We start from the raw sequence: 19,765 nt of genomic DNA, 5'->3' as shown, positions 1-19,765 counted from the left end.
CAGAACCGTCTACAAACACTCATTTCCCATCTGTATCTTTGTTATTAATAGTTTTTTAATACACCACAGGAAGTTTAGTTTGAAGGGCCTCTGTGCTGAGCTCATGTGGGAAATGTAATATGAAAAACATCCAGAATTGCTACACTGGATTTAATCTGATCCATTTGACTTTCGTCAAATGCAGTCTAATTGTGATAAATAAAGGCAGAAGTTTTCCCCTATGGTGATATAGTTGTTGGGCTTTAGATTGCACTTAATTGTCTGCTGGCAATAGTTCCTTACCAAAGTTTTCTGTAACTGGTGGAATGTGCAGGTTATGTCATTCATCATGATAGTCTTTAGAAATATTGCATGTACCAATGAGCCTATGTCTATATATTTTTATGATGGAAGGATCTTAAAATTGTAGTAGCTGATCTCTTTTTTATTAACTTCAAGGATGGTCTCATTCCATGTTGCTATTGATAATTGTTACTTAATATAAACAGAACGCTTAAGAAATCACATGGTTTTGTGTTCCTATAGGACTAGTGCACTGACATGTGCATTCCTCCACCATGCCGCCCGGTAACTTACAAATGAGTTAATTGCAGTTAACTTTTCAAATTAAGACTGAAACATGCAATGTTCTTGCATAATACTCCACAGACTACTTGGATGCATTTACCATAATCTTAATTTAATTTAGATTAGCTCACAGTGTTGACCCATGCTTTTAATTGTTTTAATTACTATTGAAAAGAGGGATAAAAAGTACTTTCTAACACAGATATGAATGAAGTAACTATGCTTTTTAACACGGCAAAATATGTGGACAAGAGATTGGGCTAAATCTTACATGCTGCCATTCACTGGGGGTAGGGAGTTCCCTCCTTTCCTTTTATCCCACAACTTGGTGTCGAAGGAAACACTATTTCTAAACCATCTGCAGTGGCTAAGTTCAGTCGACTGCCTGCTGTTGTATTGTTCTAGTCTCTGTTTAATTCTCTAGTTTCTTTTATTTTACAATGACAAAAAATTGCTGTGTAGTTTCTTTTGAAAATCTGTGTTTGAGGGAGGTTTTTTATGACTGACAATCAACAGGCATGTCATTGCTTTGTTGTGTTTTACTAAAGAAGTCTATTAAGTAGCACAACTTTGATACACTAGTTATAAGAGTTTGCAGGTTACAGAGACACCTGTGGTGACCAAAGCGACAGAAGCTGCTTATTAGAAAGAGTCTGTACAGCTGTGTCCTATTAACTCCTTATGACACTTTTAGAAACACTTAATAAAGGGCTTGTTTAAGGCTTTATAGCTATTCTCAATGGATCTAGAACCTGATTGTGAAATACAATAAGATGCTTAAGCTTACACTTTTGGGTTTTCCTATCAGTTTATGACAATGGAATTATTGTATAGCAGTTTTCAAATGGCTATATATAAACAAAAGGTCAAAATACAATTAATACTTAATATATACATATAACTTTAGGTTACTCTTAGGCTGCAGGGTTATTCATGCAGCATTGGGATAGTGAGGAATTGCTAACTAGAGACCATAGTGCTATCACATGAAAATTGTGAAGGCTACTTCAATATAAATCTTAACAGCTGGGGTAATATTAAATTACTATCTTCCCAACACAATATATTAAAAATATAAAGTCCTGGCTATGATTGTTGTTAGACTTTGTTATGTGTATCTACAAATATCTGTTAACTTAATATGGACCTGTCACTTTGGTGGTATGAGGACAGATTAAGGTTAGATATGTTATTGAAAATTAAAGCAAATGTCTTGGACTCTTAAGTGGGTGGAAAGACATTCATAGAAAAATTGTTCCTCCTACCTGGAGGGTCAGACATGATTTTTGGTGGGTTCTGCCTCTTCCAGAAACCCCCCTCATACCTTTTTCCATGTTGTTCAGGAGGAGCCCCTGATCCTCTGGAGAAGCTGGTGATAGCACAGGTGGCTGCTGGGATAGGGGAGGAAGGGACCTTTCCTTCTGTGATCTTCCTTCTGCTCGCTTTTCTTAGAATCCAAGCTATTGTATGCATATTTCCACAAAGTAGCACCCAATTTGAACAGCGGACAATTGGATTGCCAAACCAGGTGCATTACTACTGCAGCCTATTGGTTCTTTCTACCTCCGTTTCCTCACTCTGCAGCCTTTATTCAGAGCCGCTATTATCTGCAGAAGGAGTCAGACCTAAAACTGCATTTTACCTTCCTCTCATTATGATGGAGGATTGAAAGAGATTATGTGGGGCCAGGAAGTCCACAGTGGAGCACTGATGCTCATCCTTACCTGATGGCCTTATTATTGTTAGCAGCAAATAAAGGTTATTATTCTTGCACCCAAAGTGGTTGACATAAACCATATAAAACCAACAAAGCCACAATTAATTTATCAAGTTAAATAAAATGCAAGTTAAATAATAGCAGCTACTGAAGAATCATATCAGTTTCTATGTACATTGTTATAACTCATCAGCAATTCAGGATCAAGGTCATTGACCAAACACATGTTTTGGGTACAATATTTCAAATCCTCTTTTCCTTGGCCGGTGCTTGCTAGTCTTAATTTTAAAATGTTTCTTTCTCCTTTAGTGTCTCAGCTTAAGAAAGGGGTAATTGACATACACATTTCCTTTTATCCGTGACCAAATAATTACCCAGATTCACAGATCCTTTTTGCTAGTTCATCTGAATGAAAACCAGTATATTTACTGCTTTTGTATGCACTGGTCTGCGTGCACATGCAAGTGATGACAGATGCCCTTTTAGTCTGGTCTGTGCCACTTCTGAATGTTTTTAAGTCAGTAGAGAAAGTGGGAGAGAACCATTTTAAGTCAAATACATGTTCTAAATCAAAGTCACTTTGTGATTTAGTTGGAAGACATGAAAAATACAGCAGCCACTTTAAGCATCACTCACTTGCCTTCAGTTCTGATGGCTTCTCATGGAATGAAATAAAATTCAGCAAGAGGTGACTTGCAAAAGAATTGGATCTGTTGCTGTTTAGATAGCAGTCCATTCTTAGACTTTTGTCTAAGTTTGTCAAAAATTGCTTCTATTTTGTCTATAATAATTTAAACACAGTTCAATTTACTTTCAACAACATAATTATCAAAGGTGCTTAAAGGTGCCCGGGTCAGGAGTCTAATTAATGTTTTAAGAAATAAAGATTTACTGCCAGGCAAGTTTGTCATTTTGTCTGTAGCTTGTTTTGTAGAAGAAGCAGAGGAGAGAAGTTGAGGAGGGAACCCTCCTGTTTCTTGATTATATCCCACCCGCTCATTTTCTCCTTTTCTCCTTTGCTTTTGATTTTAGTGGTGGTCTTAACAGAATGTCAAGATCAATTTGAAGCATGGTTAAACTCAAGGTTTGCATTCTGCCAGCAGCAATTGTCCCTACAAACAATGCTGTGTGTTCTTGTAACTTCAGAAGCTTTTAGAAGGATCATGGCAAGGGCAGCATCTAATGACTTTATTAGTATAGGGTTTCAAAACAGCCTCAGTAATTGTTCACATCTCTTTGTCATGTAGTCATAATTACTGCATAACATTGTTCATGGTTGCACTTGTGAATGGTTTCCTAATAGCAAGAAATGAAGAAAAAAGGGAAGGGATGAAAGGTGATTGTCTCTTCACACAGCCTGTATTCAGATAGTGCAAGAGCTGTTTGTAATGCTGAATATGTCTACTAAACAAGGAAAATCCATATTTAAACATATATACTCTTTGAGATGATACCCTGTTAGGTGTTTTGAAATATGTATCAAAAGGACATTAAGGCCTCCATATCTAGAAAAGGAAAGTTGTGGTTTATGAATGCTAAAGGTGCACAACTTTCCTCCTTTGATCTGGCTTGGTTTTTTGTTTAAATTACTCCAAACAACATTGCATGCCAGTCATACTCCCTAAGCTCATTTCATCAAATTAATACGCAGAATTCTTGTACTGCTGAAGGATAGGCTGTTCTTCTCTTGAAATGATTGTATGTGCAGAATCTTTAGTCAATGAATACATTCCAGAAGAGTACATTCCAGAAACTGTCGTGGTGCTACATCTTACTCTAGTTGAGCAGTGGCCTCAGTCCTGGGTTCCTACTCGATAGCCCCTCAATTGCAGGGGTCATCAGGAAAGAGGTAGCATTGGCTTACAACTCCTCACTGTGAACTGTTGAAGCTACTCCAGCCTTGGTGTATGTTGCAGTGCTTCTAAACCATTCACCAATGAATGCCTGCTGGTATTCTGCTCCTTGTGTTGATTCTGTATGTATAGGAGAGCATCATGCAATGCAGCAAGGAATGCCTGCTCTAAAATAGATCAGTTTAGGGTCAGTATTTAGATAAATGAAGAATCTAGAATGGAAAAGTCCTAAAACTAGAGTCTTGAAAACTGATTAAAAGCTTTCCATCACAAATAAATTCTTATTGCACAGTAAATATGTATTGATTTCTCATTTTTGTTCAAAGTCCATATATTTTTCTTCATAATTATATCCTGTTGTGGAGAAATCACTGTTTCCTTGCACTCAAATTTGCAGTATGTCATATCTGGAGAAATGCAATTCTTTCAACAGGTAGCAAGTTTGTAAGAAATTGTTGTGGATCACCAGTTGCGTTGCTGTCTGTCTAGCATGTTGTTGTTTGGATGCTAGAGGTATGCCCTGGGTGGTTTTCTGATGCAGTTAGTGATGACTGACAGAACTGTTTTAATTCTTATGCCGATGTATTGGTGACCATGCATTCCTCTGCTGTACAATTTGAGTAAAGGAACTCTTTATTAGCTCCCCTCTTTGCCGTTCAGTAAACTGTTTTGTCACTTTGTGGCCATTAATTTTAACAGCAACAACAACTTGTTGATCTCTTTGTTACATGGAGAAAACATACATGGATGAATAACCATTAGATTTATGTGCACCACTCCCAGTCTGTTACAGAGAAGCAGGATATTGCATCCTTGCCTTTGGAAGAAACTTGCTAGGCTATGGTGCAAAGGCTCCAATGAAGATGAGTATAGTTGGATTGAACAGAAGGCCCTTAGTTATGGGATTGAAATTAACGCAATACATTATCTTAAGATCCAAGTATATGTTGTTTTTAACTCAAAAGAAGCCTTTTATGTAGTGTAGCATGTAGACTCCATCCCTGCATGAGGTTACCAAATTAATACCAATGTCTTTTCAGATCAAGATAGAGACCAGGTTCTGGAAATATATAAAGTTGTATTTGCTTCATAAAAAATACGTTACAGCTGTAACCTTCTGGCATTTCATCTGCACCTTGATTAGCCCATACTAAATACATCATTAACAGTATAATCCTTTGCATACCTACTAAGTCCCACAAATTCAATAAAACTTACTTTAAGGGAAGCGTGTAAGATTGCAGCCTTAGTTGGTCAGTGCTCCCCTGTGTTGAGAAACCTTAGGACTGTCATGCCATTATAAAGGGGGGGGGGGAAATCCTGTTGTAGAACTGTGCATCATGACTTTTTTGATAACGATGTGGCCTAAACATCTTCAGTGTCAAGTCCTTTCATCGCTCAGACTTGTAGAGCAGAAGGTGCAAAAGAATAGGATCCTGTGGTGCTATTTGTAAAAGAGCTGTGATGCAGAAGAGTGGTTGGCTGATGCCAGCCTCTGAGGAAAAAAGTGTGAAGGCATTTGGGCACAATTCCATTTACACTTACAAAAGCCTACAGCTGCATCAGTAATATCTCAACGATTCTGTTATCAAAATCACAAAGACATTTAACAGAATCTATGTGGGTGCTTGGCCTTTTTCTTATCAGGAGGACTCAGCAAGCAACAAGATTATTACACCTAGTTTTTTAAAGTATGGAGTCTTTGACAATCGGGCATTGCAGTAACTAGCACTGTATTTGCAGAGGGATCATAAGAATACCCTTTCTTGGATCATACTGTACAGTGTCATGCCCCCCTCATGCTTGAAGTGCTACCTGAATTTAAAATCCCTCACAGAGCCACTGATCTTCAAGAGGTTATATAATCTGGTATTTCTCCTGGGCTTATATGAGGTAACTGCTTCCACTCCCCAAAATATTTTCTCCAACCTCTTTTGCTGTCCCCACACATAAGTGGAACATAACTGTATGCTAATAAATTTGCTGTGATGATTAACTCCTGAGTTTAAAATGTTCCAAACCTGTAGAGCTGTTCTTTTTTTATGCTTCCCTCTTTCTTTTCTCTCTCAACTTGTAACAAAGCTAATAGAAGCCAGATAGCTGGGAGGAATAGACTGTTCTAGTCAGCAGGCCAGAGCCTCATCACAGTAACTCCTTGGGCATGGGCAAGGTTGGGGGGATTTTATCACTCAATAATGACCTTTGCCAGTCTTCTGCTTCCCCAAATGAATTATGAATAACAAACAGCAATCCACATGACCAGACAGTCTAGGGGTCAGGGAATCCAGTGACTATTGGGTCCAGGGTCAAGACGAGCAGGGAGCAGCAAGGTAGGGCCAAGAACTACTAGCATTGTTACCAGCAATTGATTCCTGCTGGAAACTGCTTAAGAAGGCTGAAGCCAGTTGGTTCTCACCAGTGCCTTCCCCTCTGAGTCCTTGAAGGCTGATCAACTGCAGGTGGAGTCACTCCACCTCCTCCCCTTTCAGGATGCTGTTCAGCAGGTGAACCTGATTCCTGGCCCACGACACCTTTTTAATGATAACACACACCATATGGATACACAAGTGGAAAAGTTTTCAGTGGCAATCATGGACAGTAAGTAATATGTAAATTAGCCATAGTGGCTTACAGCAGGATGGGGCCTTTATGTTTCTTTAGCTTTGTATTATTTTAATGGCTAATCCATCAAGCTCAACTGTATCTACTCTGAGAGTTACAGATGAAGAGGCACATAGCCTCAAACAATCTTAATATTTTCAAATAAACTTCCTAAACAGAAACAATTAGTTTAGTGTTGACTGGACAGATTGCAATAAAAGTGTCATTGCCTGCAGAAAGATGTAGCAAGAAATGGTGTGAGCCCAGTAAAAAATAGCAATTGTCTTTAAAGAAAGTTGGGGTTAAGTGGTTCACATGCAGACTGTACTAAGACAATCATGCATAGATACCCTGTTTAAATATTACATATCACATCCTTCAGTTTTACATTTAAAATTTAAATATTAATACATAAAATGTTATTCTTAAATTAACATTTTAATGAGACTTGTGTTGACTTTGCAGAGTATAAAATTAATAATGTTAAATAATTACATGTCTTACGTGTTTAATATTCAACAAGTATTCTTTTTGCTTTGGAAAGACACTAAAGCATCTCTTCTATGAGGAAAGATACTTTTAAGCTTTATTTAAAAAAAAACAAAAAAACCCAGCAGATAGGTCAGCATATATTCTCTCTTATCTTCAAGGGGCTGATTTGATTGACCTTAAATAATTCTAGAACTGACCTTCAGGTCATGGCTCATCAAATTGGTTTTACCAGATTGATGCTTAAGATTAATTTCTTTAGAATTTAAATTTGGTTGTGGTAATAAATCACTGGTCCAGTTTCTATATCATGGTAAACCATAGTTGATTGTTTACAGCCAATGTGGAGATTGCACCTGCTTCACTCCTCTCCTAGTGGGAACAGCAAACCACAATCCGTGGCTTAGTGTATTTTACTTATTTGTATGCTGCTTTTTCTCCCAAAGGATCCCAGAGCAGCAAATGTTACATTAAAGCAAAACAACTTAAGATAAACATATTTAAAACATTTTTAAACCACTTAAAACTTTTAAAAACAATCACATAGCTTCACAGTTACTAATTTCAAGGTTGCCATTGCCAGTAGTTCATAGCCATCACATGCTTGGGTAAACAGGAATGTCTTTAAATTTTTCCTGAAAGTCAAAATGGAGACAACCGCACCTCACCAAGGAAGCTACAGTGGTACCTCGGGTTAAATTCTTAATTCATTCCGGAGGTCTGTTCTTAACCTGAAACTGTTCTTAACCTGAAGCACCACTTTAGCTAATGGGGCCTCCTGCTGCTGCCGTGCCACCAGAGCACGATTTCTGTTCTCATCCTGAAGCAAAGTTCTTAACCTGAGGTAATATTTCTGGGTTAGCGGAGTCTGTAACCTGAAGCGTATGTAACCTGAAACGTATGTAACCCGAGGTACCACTGTATTCTAAAAATGGGGAGCCACTACCAAAAAAGCCTTGTCACAGGTCAACACCAGCCAAGCAGAAGCCAGAAGCAGTACCAGCAACAAGGAACTCCAAATTGGGATTGTCGTTCATTACCACCACAATTGGTAAGCCGAGAACAAATCTTGGCTTCATGTTGAATCGAAATCAACTACAGTCTCTAGTTCAGATCTAACAGTAAGCCAGCAATTGTGGTTTGTTGCTCATGCTTGCTGTAGGGGAGAAGCAAAGCAGGAGCTTTGGTTACCATGGTGCGCAGACTGGGCCAGAACGCTGTCAATTGAATGGCACAATTAGAGCAAAGTTATATCCAGCACAGGTTTTTTGTTGTTGGTTTTTTTTGCCATTTGTCCTCTCTGTATCCTCAAGTTTGGAGCAGCTGGTCTTCTTGAGTAACTTTGCTTAAAGCGCAGCCCAAGGACATCTTCCATCTGACTGTCCTCTTCCAGGAGCATAGAGCTTGCACAGTGCAAACTACCCTGAAAGTCTCTGCAGCTGCCAAACACCACCCACTAGTAACATCAGAGAGTCTCTGGCATCACAACCCTCTAGTTTCCATTCAGTGGTAGCAGCCTGATGATGCATTCGAATGAAGATGCTGCACGCACTTCCATTAGTCTGAAATATTTTCTTAATTTTACCCTTAATAAACAAATGTGTTCCGTGGCTTCCATCTTAAGTTTATATATTCTACTGAAACGAGGCCAGTGGAGATTCAAAGTTGGGTCTAATTTGTTTTCAGACTTTTAGCAGCTCTCAACAGCAAGCCTAGTTTTGACTTCCATTATTTGTCATTCTAGGTTTCTGAAGTGTAGATGTTGAGATTTTTCCCGCTGATAGGAAAACGAAGTGTCGTGATTCTGTTTTGGATTTTGATATCAAATGCTTCTCAGCCTGTGACATTTTAATGCCGCTTGTCTTTTCAAATAGATTTACCTTCTAATGCATGAGACAACAGGACTTTGCTCATCAGATAGTGCATACATTTCAAGATCAGTTGTTACCTAAAATATTATCATAAGGCATAAGAAAACACATGATTTAAGTTGCCTTTCATGAACATAATTAAGAATTAATAAGCCTGTACCAGTGGCTAGTCCTCAGAATTTCCACTGTTTTGCCTTTTGTGACCTGTGTTATTAAAAGTCCATTATTTTTACAGACTTTATTAAATTGGATCTTATTAAAGCATTCTATATTTGCATTTGGTCTTTCATAATTCATTATTATTATGACATTTACTTTTTACCATCAGATCTGAAAACATATCATAAGCTACCCTTTTCTCTTGAAAGAAATGCTAATTTCAAACAGTCCTCTAATGGAAGAGAAAAGCTTTATCAGTTTTTTCATTTATTCAGGATCGTGTTAAGAATACTAATGCCAGACTTCAGTATGCTAATGGATGAAGGCATTTTTTTGGCCAAAAGCTTAGAATTATTGTTTTAAGACTGCACTAGTAAGTATGAAAGTGAAGAAGGCTAGTACCATATCCAGAAGCATAACTCTTGAGTAAAAGTCATTGATTTTTATTGCTACTAATTGAACTTACAAATTTTATATTACAATATTATCTCTAGGTATAAAGCAGTATATGTATTTCATAATTAAATAAGTCCCCAACTTTTATTCTGTTGTTATTTATTTTTTCTAGATTTGAAGCTCTTAAGTTTAGTTGCTGATACCTAGTAAAGGGTACAATACACAATACTTGCAGATTTGTATAGTCATGTGTATAGTCATGTGAAGTACAGCAAAAGTTAGGTTTGCTAGAGTTCTTTTGGGATGAGTTCAATTATCCATTCAATACAGTGTGACAGAGCCATGGTAATTTCAGAAGTGGTGCTTCTGTGAAGTGAGATGCCACAATGATAGATTTCTGGTGCCATTCTATGTTGTTTTGAGCCCTAATGTTTTGGTGTGTTCATAGTTATCCACACAACTTCATGCAACAATAACAGCACATCGAAGCTTTCAGGATGGTATTGTATGTTGTGTCTTGATGACATTGTTGTTGTTGTTTAGTCGTTCAGTCGTGTCCGACTCTTTGTGACCCCATGGACCAGAGCACGCTAGGCACTCCTGTCTTCCACTGCCACCCGCAGTTTGGTCAGATTCATGTTTGTAGCTTTGCGAACACTGTCTAACCATCTCGTCCTCTGTCGTCCCCTTCTCCTTGTGCCCTCCATCTTTCCCAACATCAGGGTCTTTTCCAGGGAGTCTTCTCTTCTCATGAGGTGGCCAAAGTATTGGAGCCTCAGCTTCACGATCTGTCCTTCCAGTGAGCACTCAGGGCTGATTTCCTTAAGAATGGATGCGTTTGATCTTCTTGCAGTCCATGGGACTCTCAAGAGTCTCCTCCAGCACCATAATTCAAAAGCGTCAATTCTTCAGTGATCAGCCTTCTTTATGGTCCAGCTCTCACTTCCATACATCACTACTGGGAAAACCATAGCTTTTACTATACGGACCTTTGTTGGCAAGGTGATGTCTCTACTTTTTAAAATGCTGTCTAGGTTTGTCATTGCTTTCCTTCTTGATGACATATTCAGCATCTAAAGATTCAACTAAAAGGCATCATTACATTACTTTGAGCCTTGTAGTTTATTCTGGTGTGGTGCATATGTAGCAGTTGTAACTGAGATACCAGTTACCTTGTATATGACTCAATCATATTTACATTGGCCGAGAAGTGAAAACCACTGAGTTCAATGGGGCTTACTTCCAAGTAAGGGAGTATATGACTGCAATCATAACTGCTTTCTCTATCTTTCCTGCTCTTGGTAAACAGGTGGCGCTTGGTGCTCAAAACATGGTTAAATGTTTTGTGTTTGAAAATTAGAAACAGCATGCAGAATTCTAAGTAGAACTCTTTTTTTTTCTGCCTGAGTAAGAGACTTATCTTAAGGAAACTGATTCTAGCACTTCTGAAATCCCAGGAAGTGGTACTTCAGTCAGTTTCATTCATTTTTAGAAATTTCAACAAAATTCAGTGTTGAAATTCTGTTGGACTCTTGAAAGATTTGTTCAAAAACACTTCAGGAGATGCAGTGAAGCAGAGGTTACCCTCATAGGGTGCCTTCTCTGTCGTCACACCCCAGGTGTGGAACTCTCTCCCTGTAGGGATTAACTTGTTCCTCTTATTGTCAGTTTTCCAAAGCCAATTGAACATGCATTTTTTCCTGAGTCTTTGAGGTTAAATATTATCTGGAGTCCAACAGATATGTTGTTGCTACTGTATTGATAAAGTTGGTGATTGCAGTTTGATGCAGTGTTTTTAGTGTCTTAATATGTATTTGGGGATATTTGAATTTTTGTTTGATTATTTTGTTAAACTCCATGAAAGGCTTCTGATCCCAATCCCAGATGTCCCGCTTTGGCTTAGCCATGCCAGATCGTGGGACCAAAAGACAGGAGGGTTTTTTTGTCCCACCCTGTGGCGTAAGTCACTTGTCTCACACCAGAGCGCGGGACCCAAAAATGGAAGGAAAACTTCCCTAGACCCCACACATCATCACTTTTCTTCCTCCTTCCATTGCAGCACTTCCAGAAGCCTTTCAAGACAATTATTGTAGGTAATAGTAAAATGGTGTGATGTGTATGCATTCCAAGTGCTTGCTCTAAATGTTCTAAGTGCTGTTAACAGCCATATGATTAGTGTTAATGGTCTGAAAGTTGAGAATTCTACCAGACATGAATGTGTGACATAAGTCCATGCTTGCCTTGGCAGTGAATGAAAGGAGAATGTATTGTAGACTTGCTTCCCCAGATGTTAAAGCATATGGAGATATATTATTGGAGTAGAATTTATTCATATCATTTAGCACTCTTTCACATCCCCCGTTTTTCTCTTATTTGTTCTTTATTTTAGCAATGCCTTTGGAGCAGATAGACCCCATATTTATTAACCTGTTAACCACTTTAATTGTGAATGCCAAGGCACACTGCCCCTGGTAAAAAGTTTGTTTTATCTGGCCTTGGGATTGCTGTAAGAGGATAACCAAATTTCTCATCCCTCTTTCCATATTGAGAGGCCCCAATTGTTTTATATATTTGTGATAACATAAAAATAAACTATAGATTTCATCACCAGGAGGCCTGTTAAAATATACTACAAGCTTTGAGTATCTTGTTCTACATCACATTGCAGAGTAGAACATGCTATTTAAACCTCGAAATGTCTTGGGCTGACCTCGGTCTTTCTTGGGATTGTGACTAATTCCATTCTCTTCTGTTCAGGGAAAAAATAGTTTGCATTGGTGCATTCATTATTTTAAAATGTGGTATTCATTTTCTGCAGTATGAGAACCAACTTGCTGCAGGATGGAATTTGATAGCTCTGAATATGATAAATGGGAATGTTGACTTTGATAAATATTGATAAATGGGAATATTGACAGGATAAATGGCAATATTGACAATGATATGGTTACAAAGTGAACAAGCAGGACTTTTGAAACTCGCTAATTTAGTCCAAATCTAATAACCTTTCTTTTCTTTAATAAAGTGAACATTGTTTACAAAATTTCCATCCCCCTTTAAATGTTTCTGTTTTCCAGGTTTCTAACAATGTGCACGAGACACTTTGGTAGCGTTGTAGCTCAAACTATTCGAACTCAGAAAACAGATCAGTTTCCACTTTTCCTTATTATTATGGGGAAACGATCATCGAATGAGGTGCTGAATGTAATACAAGGTACCGTTTTTTGGTTCTATTGGGCATATGTTCCTTCTTGAAACTTCCAAGTTAATTTGCCGCCGGTCCTCTCTAGAATATAGTTTATCTTCTTTAGTTCAGAAAGTATCTCTTAGTGAAATGTAAAGTGCAGTGCATTTATACTATACTCATTTGCATTTACTACGGCCAAAACTGATTTTCTTACTCTTTGCATCTCTAATAATGAAGAGGAGTATAGTGTAAATAGTGACAAATGGCTTTTATTTTTCATGCCTACCAGCAAGTATACAAAAAAATGAAAACAACTGACAGACTGTGAATGATAAGTTTTCTGTAGCTAGAGCTTTAGAAACAGGAATTCAAGTTCGTTGTTAGAATAGATCTCCTTTCAGATTTCCAGCATTGAGGCTGATTTAAGTAAACATGCATAGGATTTTACTACAAAAGTACTCTCCGGTAAGTGTTCTTAGGATTAGAGCATTCTTGTGCATATCCATTCAGATATAAGCTCCCTTGTCTTCAATGGGATTTCTGTCCAGGTAAGTCTACATATAGGGTCTCAGTCTTAAAGACTTTGGGCAAGCTATCATGTCCCATTTTAGCCTGCCCTATAGCATTATTGTGAAAATTAAATGGGATGAAGAGATGTTATAACCAGGGCAGAGTCCTTTATGTTTTGAGTCATTGAATTCAGATATCTTGCAACATTCTTAATTTGGAACTCTTAAAATATTGAAATATTGTAGATTTCAAGTTGAGATTTCCATAACTGAAGGAGTCTGCCTGCCGGCATTTGAAAGCAAAACAAGGGTCCAAATCTAATCAAAGCTGTGGCAGTTTAATGTTTTATCATATAAAAAGTTCCTCTCTGTACTCTTGGCATTGCTTTTCCAAGTTTAAATTTAGTGTGTATGTTGTCCCAGACATCCTGATTTCTGAAAGGTCGGCATTTGAAATTCAAAATTTCACAATGCCAAATGCAGCCGGTATTGCTGTGGAGAGCAAGCAAAATCTCACTTGGAAAATAATGGAAAGAAGTGAAGCTACCATCTTCTTGCACGTCAGCCCACCTTGCATTGGAGAATAGAGAATTGCTGTTGCCACCCAGGAATGAAAACCTGACAGGTCCATAGAATGGATTTTAACAATATTTGGACTAATGTGAAAGGAAGGGTAGGATTTCAAGGGACAAACAGGATATATATATACTGCTATTTGAGATGCAGTATAAAAGTCTGGAAGAATTTGGATACAATTGAAACTACTCTGTGGAAAGCGTTTTGCGCTAATGCCCTCAAATTCTTCTTTGAAGCTACCCCAAATTTTACATATCAGTTTGACAATATTTTTTAAAACATGCTTCTTTCAGCTACCTGAAAGAAATAAAAAAAACCTTCTCTTCCTGTTTAGTGATCCTATTTTCACCTACAGGAAAATATAACAGAAAGCATCATCAATCAGTTCAGAATAAATACTTTTGTCTATGCTTGTGCTTACATTTTATTGGAAAAATTAGAAACTTGTGGGGGGCAGCCCACCGATAAACAGAAAATATTCTAAGAATCTCATCTCATATTCTTATTATGACTTATAAAAACCCCTGCTAGGTATTCCTTTTGGATTAATTCTAGAATGACTTTCTGGTTTTTTAATAACTTTAATAATATGAAGTTCAGCTATCTTTCTTTGTTGCTAGGTAACACAACAGTGGATGAGCTAATGATGAGGCTGATGGCTGCAATGGAGATCTTCGGTGCTCAGCAGCAGGAAGACATAAAAGATGAGGTGAGAGCTGGACATCACTCCAGATATCTGGTGAATTTCGAGTAAAGGCCTTTCCAGACAATTAAAAAATATTGGATTCTATTCATAGCACTAGATCTGTCCGGCCCCCAATTCAGCACCAATTTCACATTGTACGACCGGATGCTAAAGAAAACAAGGCTCCTGTGGCTTTAATAGTTGGGCAAAGAAGAAGTTTTTGCAGGTTTTTACTGCACAAGTAAGAGAAGTTCCACCTAATGATCTCTCTTGTACAACTGGACGCGGCTACTCTCCTTTTCATCAAGTCACGCTAATACCAGGATGCGCTAACACAGGTGTGGGAAACCTTTGGCCCTCCAGATGTTGCTGAACTAAAGCCCCCATCATCCATGGTCATTGGCCATGCTTGATAGAGCTGATGGAAGTTGCAGTTCAGCAACATTTGGAGGTTCTCCACCCCTGCATGTAACGGACAGCAGCCGTGTCCAGTTGTACAAGAGAGCAGCCATCACCTGTAGCGTTCTAAAAGAAGTCAGAGCAGAAGTGAGCATCAGTGCTAAAAATGAATATATAGCTTTTAAATAAATAAAATAAAAAGCTAAGGTTCATTATATGTCACGATATGTTACAGAGGGAAGGGAGCTTTGACAGGTGTTTGCTTTATTTTAAATGGGAAAGATGAACAGGGAAAGGTGAACATTTGATACTGAAATGCTACAACAATAAACTGGTAAGAGGTGCTGATAGAACACAAAATAAAAAATTTAATAATTTAATGGATCGGAGAGAGGGGAGGATCCTAGTATCACCTGTGACCCTTAGAAATTTCATAGCGTTTGCAAAAGCAATCTAATGGCTAAATATTTGAGTACTGGGGGAAATTATCTCTTGAGGAAATCATCTGAATGGGGCGGGGGGAATTATTGCACCTGGAAAGGCACAAGTATTGAACGGCAAATTTAAAAACTGTTATGTACTGTTCATACTGGTTTTCGTAATGTTGATTAAAAAAGAAAGTGTGTCAGCTAAAAAATAAGATGGAAATTGTAAATAATAAGGTTGGTAGCCTGAAACATATAACATCACAGTAATGTAATAGAAATAATGGAAATGCTATAGAACAAAATATAGCAGAAGTTGGTTGTAGCAGAAGTCCATCTCATGTTTTTAATCGACCTTTCACATGTTCAAAGCAGCTTATTGTATGGGGAGATTATTCTCATCATTTCTTTCTTACTAGGAATTTGGCTTCACTCTACTAAAAACTTACCACTTCTTTCATTCCTTACCCTCATGATTAAAAAATAGGAAAACAATCATACTTTAGTACTCTAGCAAAGGTAGCTTTCAGTATATAATAATAAAAATATACATTACCGTACAGGTCTCTTTCATTCAAACTAAATGAGCTAGTGGAAGTATAAAGTTTTCCAGAACTGTCACAGTGTTTCAGTTTTACAAAAAAAAAGGAGACACAAGACAGGTATACAGTAATGAGACATTTATCTGTTACTCTGTAAATTGGGAGTGACATTTGCGAGTAATGAAGTACTTAGTTAGGAATTTGTAATAATAGGTGTGTTGCCATTCAAGATTATTGTTATCCTGGTTGTAGAGACATTGATTGACAATAATGCACTAAATACATTTTTCAGCCATTTAAGTCTTGTTTCTCATTAGTACAAGATTTACTGATTATTTTATGTAATAATATGAATGTATGTCACCTGCATTTCTATCTACCATATCCATTTTCTCTCTCTACTCTAATTCCTTTCTATTCTTGATAGAATTTTTAGTTATGAGGATTGCATAAATTTATGAAATTTGATGCATAATATCGTTGAATCTTCATTGCATTATAACAGAAGGTAACCATGAGATGATATATTATTTTTAAAATAAACTTCATGGAAGCGTTTCAGGTCTCAAATGATAGGGCTGTTTAGTATGCAAAAGAGGGCCGAGGTACCCTTGCACTCCCAGAAGGGCTTCTGAGCCAACAGATGCCTCCATTAATGGAAGAAAGGAGGAGGAGCTGCAGCAGCCCTACAGTACCCCTTGTAAATTGGCTTCAGAGTTTAGAGACCTTCCAGCCCAAAGTGAAAGGTAGTGCAGGGAGCTTTCGGAGGAAGGGCGAATTTGCAATAATTGTCTCTCTCATCATCACTTAGCAGAGGTGCCCCGTGAATCAAAAGCTTTTCTGTGATCACAAGGGCAACATCTGGATTCCACTCTATATTGTTGTGCAGATTTTAAAATCATAGTTGCCATGTTTTTAAGTTGCTGCCTAATTGTACCTGCCTAATGGATGGCTTGTGAAGATATGTATGGCCTACTCCATTGCCCCATTCTTTGTTACCTTCTGGTTGTTAGGGATGACTAGGGGTACCATTTCAAAAACTGGTTTTATTCTAACAGGCTCTGATTTTCTCTCAATAAGGTCTACTTTCTATGTTAAGCATGGTGCTCACAAACCCATGTTGTAGGCAGCGGGACTCTGGTGTTATAGCCTCTCTCTGGAGTATTTCTGAGAGTAATCAGTCTCCTTCCCTGACCTGCAGTTAGTGAGAACAGGTAGAGTAGCACCAGCACTGCCACTGTCTGTACAATAGGAATGCTAGTTATTTACTGATTGGGGCAGGGAGACTACAGTGTGCCATGTGCTGCTGACTGGGCAGCTCAAATTGGATTGGCTGAGATATCGTTATAGCCTTGTTCCCTTTCCTTTCAGCTACCAAGATAGCGTTGTGCACATGTCAAGCCAAATGCAGTCTTCAGCTGTGGTTTCCAGCTGCTTGTCAGCAGCAGCACTGGCACAATGGTCTTACAGTCCCAGGCAGGCAATATAAACAGGCAGATTATTGAGTCTTTGGTCAACCACCAAACATGGCCGATATAGGCTGTGTTGGTTTATTGACTCACATGTTGGTTTCAAACACCAGGAAGCATAAGATGGCTTCTCACTTTCAGAGAAGTAGCAAAAAATAATTGTGCCAGTAATTCATGCTTCCAGTATTGTGTTTCTGCATCTCTCTTGTGGGTTTTTTTCCCAGGGGAGAACATGCATGCACCTTTCTCCCTTTTCACATATCCTGGAAGTACAAAAAAACCAGAAGTGGAATGGTTTTCTTTGGAAAGGCAAAATAGTTAACAACTTAACATAAACATAGTGTCTGCAATTCATTTCAAACCTGTAAGAACATTTGAGGAATAAAACCAGCTTTATTCCTCAGTGTCTTTAAGAGAAATGCAATTCACTAGATAAAATAATGTGCTAAACAGGTAGTGAAGTAATCCATATATTATGTACTTAGCAAGAGGCGTTGGCATGTGAAAAAAAATATTGTTTTTTCGTGGTTTGCTAGCTAACATGTAACTCTTTTTTATAAGCCTTGTTCCTGACAACTTCTGTTTAAACAGCAACTCCTTTTTCTAGTGAAGATCTTAATGCATTTACATGAACATTCTTTCAAAATGTGACAATAGCAAGCAGGATACAGATTCCGGTTTCTGTTACTGTTTTCCTAGTAACAATTGTAAGCCATCATAAACCACAAAAAGATAAACAGAAAGTTCTTCCGAGGTTTTTGGCTGTTATTTTTTTCTAAGTCAACATGTATATTTTTTTTGTACATGGAGGCACAAAAGAATGGTTCTGTATGTTCAAAGAATATATATTCAAGCTAGGGTGGGGGGAATCGACAATGACCCAGTATGAAAATTTGGAACGTTACCCTTTTCATATATTTATATGCTTAGAAGTCTTCAAATCATGAATAACAATGTGACACACTTTTGCATAGGATTTAACACAGTATCCTTTGCTAGGTGTCATAATGTGGAGCTGGGTTTTTCAGTTAATTGTAGATAGAGGATAGAACTCTTCTAGTATCACTGAGGCTAACTGAAGAAGAAAAGTAAGACAAAACTGAGATACTGCACAGTTTTAGCAAACATGTAGATAGAGGCCTAAAATTCAGATAACTTAAGTACTTTAGGGAGTGGTGGGTATTTTTCAATCCCACAAGAGTGGCTTCCCATAATTTCTGAGTAAGGTAACAGAGCTAGCACCACTTCCAATGCCCTGCCAGCTTGACTCCAGCCTGAGTGGGAAGTAGGGGTGGGGATTCTACCTTTCTTGGTGGGGCTGCTTTCCTTCATTTACTCCCTTGCCATTGTGTTCAGTGAGAAGCAATTAGCCATGCCGGCTCTCGGAACAGTGTAGTTGAGGGCTTCTTATGGGCACGTTGGGAATTCAAGAGATCTTGAGGTCTTACAGATCCTTAGCTGCCCTTGTTTCACTACCTCCACCAGCAAAACACAACCAGTGGGACATCTGCACTGACAGACCTTTCTGTGGGTGTACCAGGGATCTTCTAGCAGCATGCGTGCCATCATACCAGTGGGCTTTCCTTCTCTGATGGAATGGGACTCTGAATCCAGAGGTCCACAGCTGGTCTCCTACTGGCTTTAGGATTACACCCTAAATGCCTGTGGATTAAATTGTAGTATATTATCATAATGAATTGGCAATGTTATCCTGAGCAGTAGCAGCTTTGGAAAAAAGTGAGCCAGAGAAAGTGGCTGTTTCTATCCGAAGGAAGTCCAATTTTAATTGAGAAATATAATTTCCTTCAGTCTCATATTGTTACTGGAGACCTAGCTGGTAGCTCCAAGAGAAATGGCAGTAATTTATTAAGCCTTTTGTGTTTGAGGAGTGTACAGTGTTAAAAAGACATGTCCACAGTTTCATTGTTTACATTTGGCTTTTAACTTGACTGTTGAGTGATGATTCTAGCATTGCATGATAGGCAAGAATAGAGCCTGAATTTGTCACATATGAAACTAATGAGAAGAGATTTGTGATTAAATAATGGTATTACAATTCAACACACCTGTTTTGAGCCTCCTCCTTATGCATTTTTTCCTCTCTTGCCTGAGGAGGAGACTTCTCAATGGATTACAGTAACACTTTTTGACAAGCTTATACAGGGTGGAGTTCCTATGTACTGACAGAACCCATTTGATGATACCTCGATAATGCATTCTTTTTATTTCTGCTGTCAGAATTTATTACTGTAAAAGCATTGACTGTTACACAGCTGGTCTGACTTGTCCACATTTTTAAGTTAAGTAACAGTAGGCCTAA

General features: G+C 38.1%; 1 protein-coding gene and 1 long non-coding RNA gene across 2 annotated transcripts in view; one reads left to right on the top strand and one right to left on the bottom strand.

Moving 5' to 3' along the window:
- FAF1 (Fas associated factor 1) overlaps positions 1–19,765 on the top strand; it is a 170,040-nt gene that overhangs the window by 120,511 nt on the left and 29,764 nt on the right. Inside the window, exons 14-15 of the mRNA XM_083447860.1 lie at positions 12,731–12,867; positions 14,546–14,634. Of these exons, the coding sequence (XP_083303986.1) occupies positions 12,731–12,867; positions 14,546–14,634 (226 nt within the window). The remainder of the gene's footprint in view (positions 1–12,730; positions 12,868–14,545; positions 14,635–19,765) is intronic.
- Positions 15,427–19,765, bottom strand: part of LOC310680852 — a 68,238-nt gene continuing 63,899 nt past the window's right edge. Inside the window, exon 6 of the long non-coding RNA XR_014512981.1 lies at positions 15,427–17,708. This is a non-coding gene — a long non-coding RNA (uncharacterized lncRNA). The remainder of the gene's footprint in view (positions 17,709–19,765) is intronic.

Source organism: Podarcis tiliguerta, assembly GCF_965153285.1.
Source record: "Podarcis tiliguerta genome assembly, chromosome: 6".
NCBI classification, from domain to species: Eukaryota; Metazoa; Chordata; class Lepidosauria; order Squamata; family Lacertidae; genus Podarcis; species Podarcis tiliguerta.
Note: the sequence above shows the minus strand (reverse complement) of the source record. Positions and strands in the feature narration are given on the sequence as shown.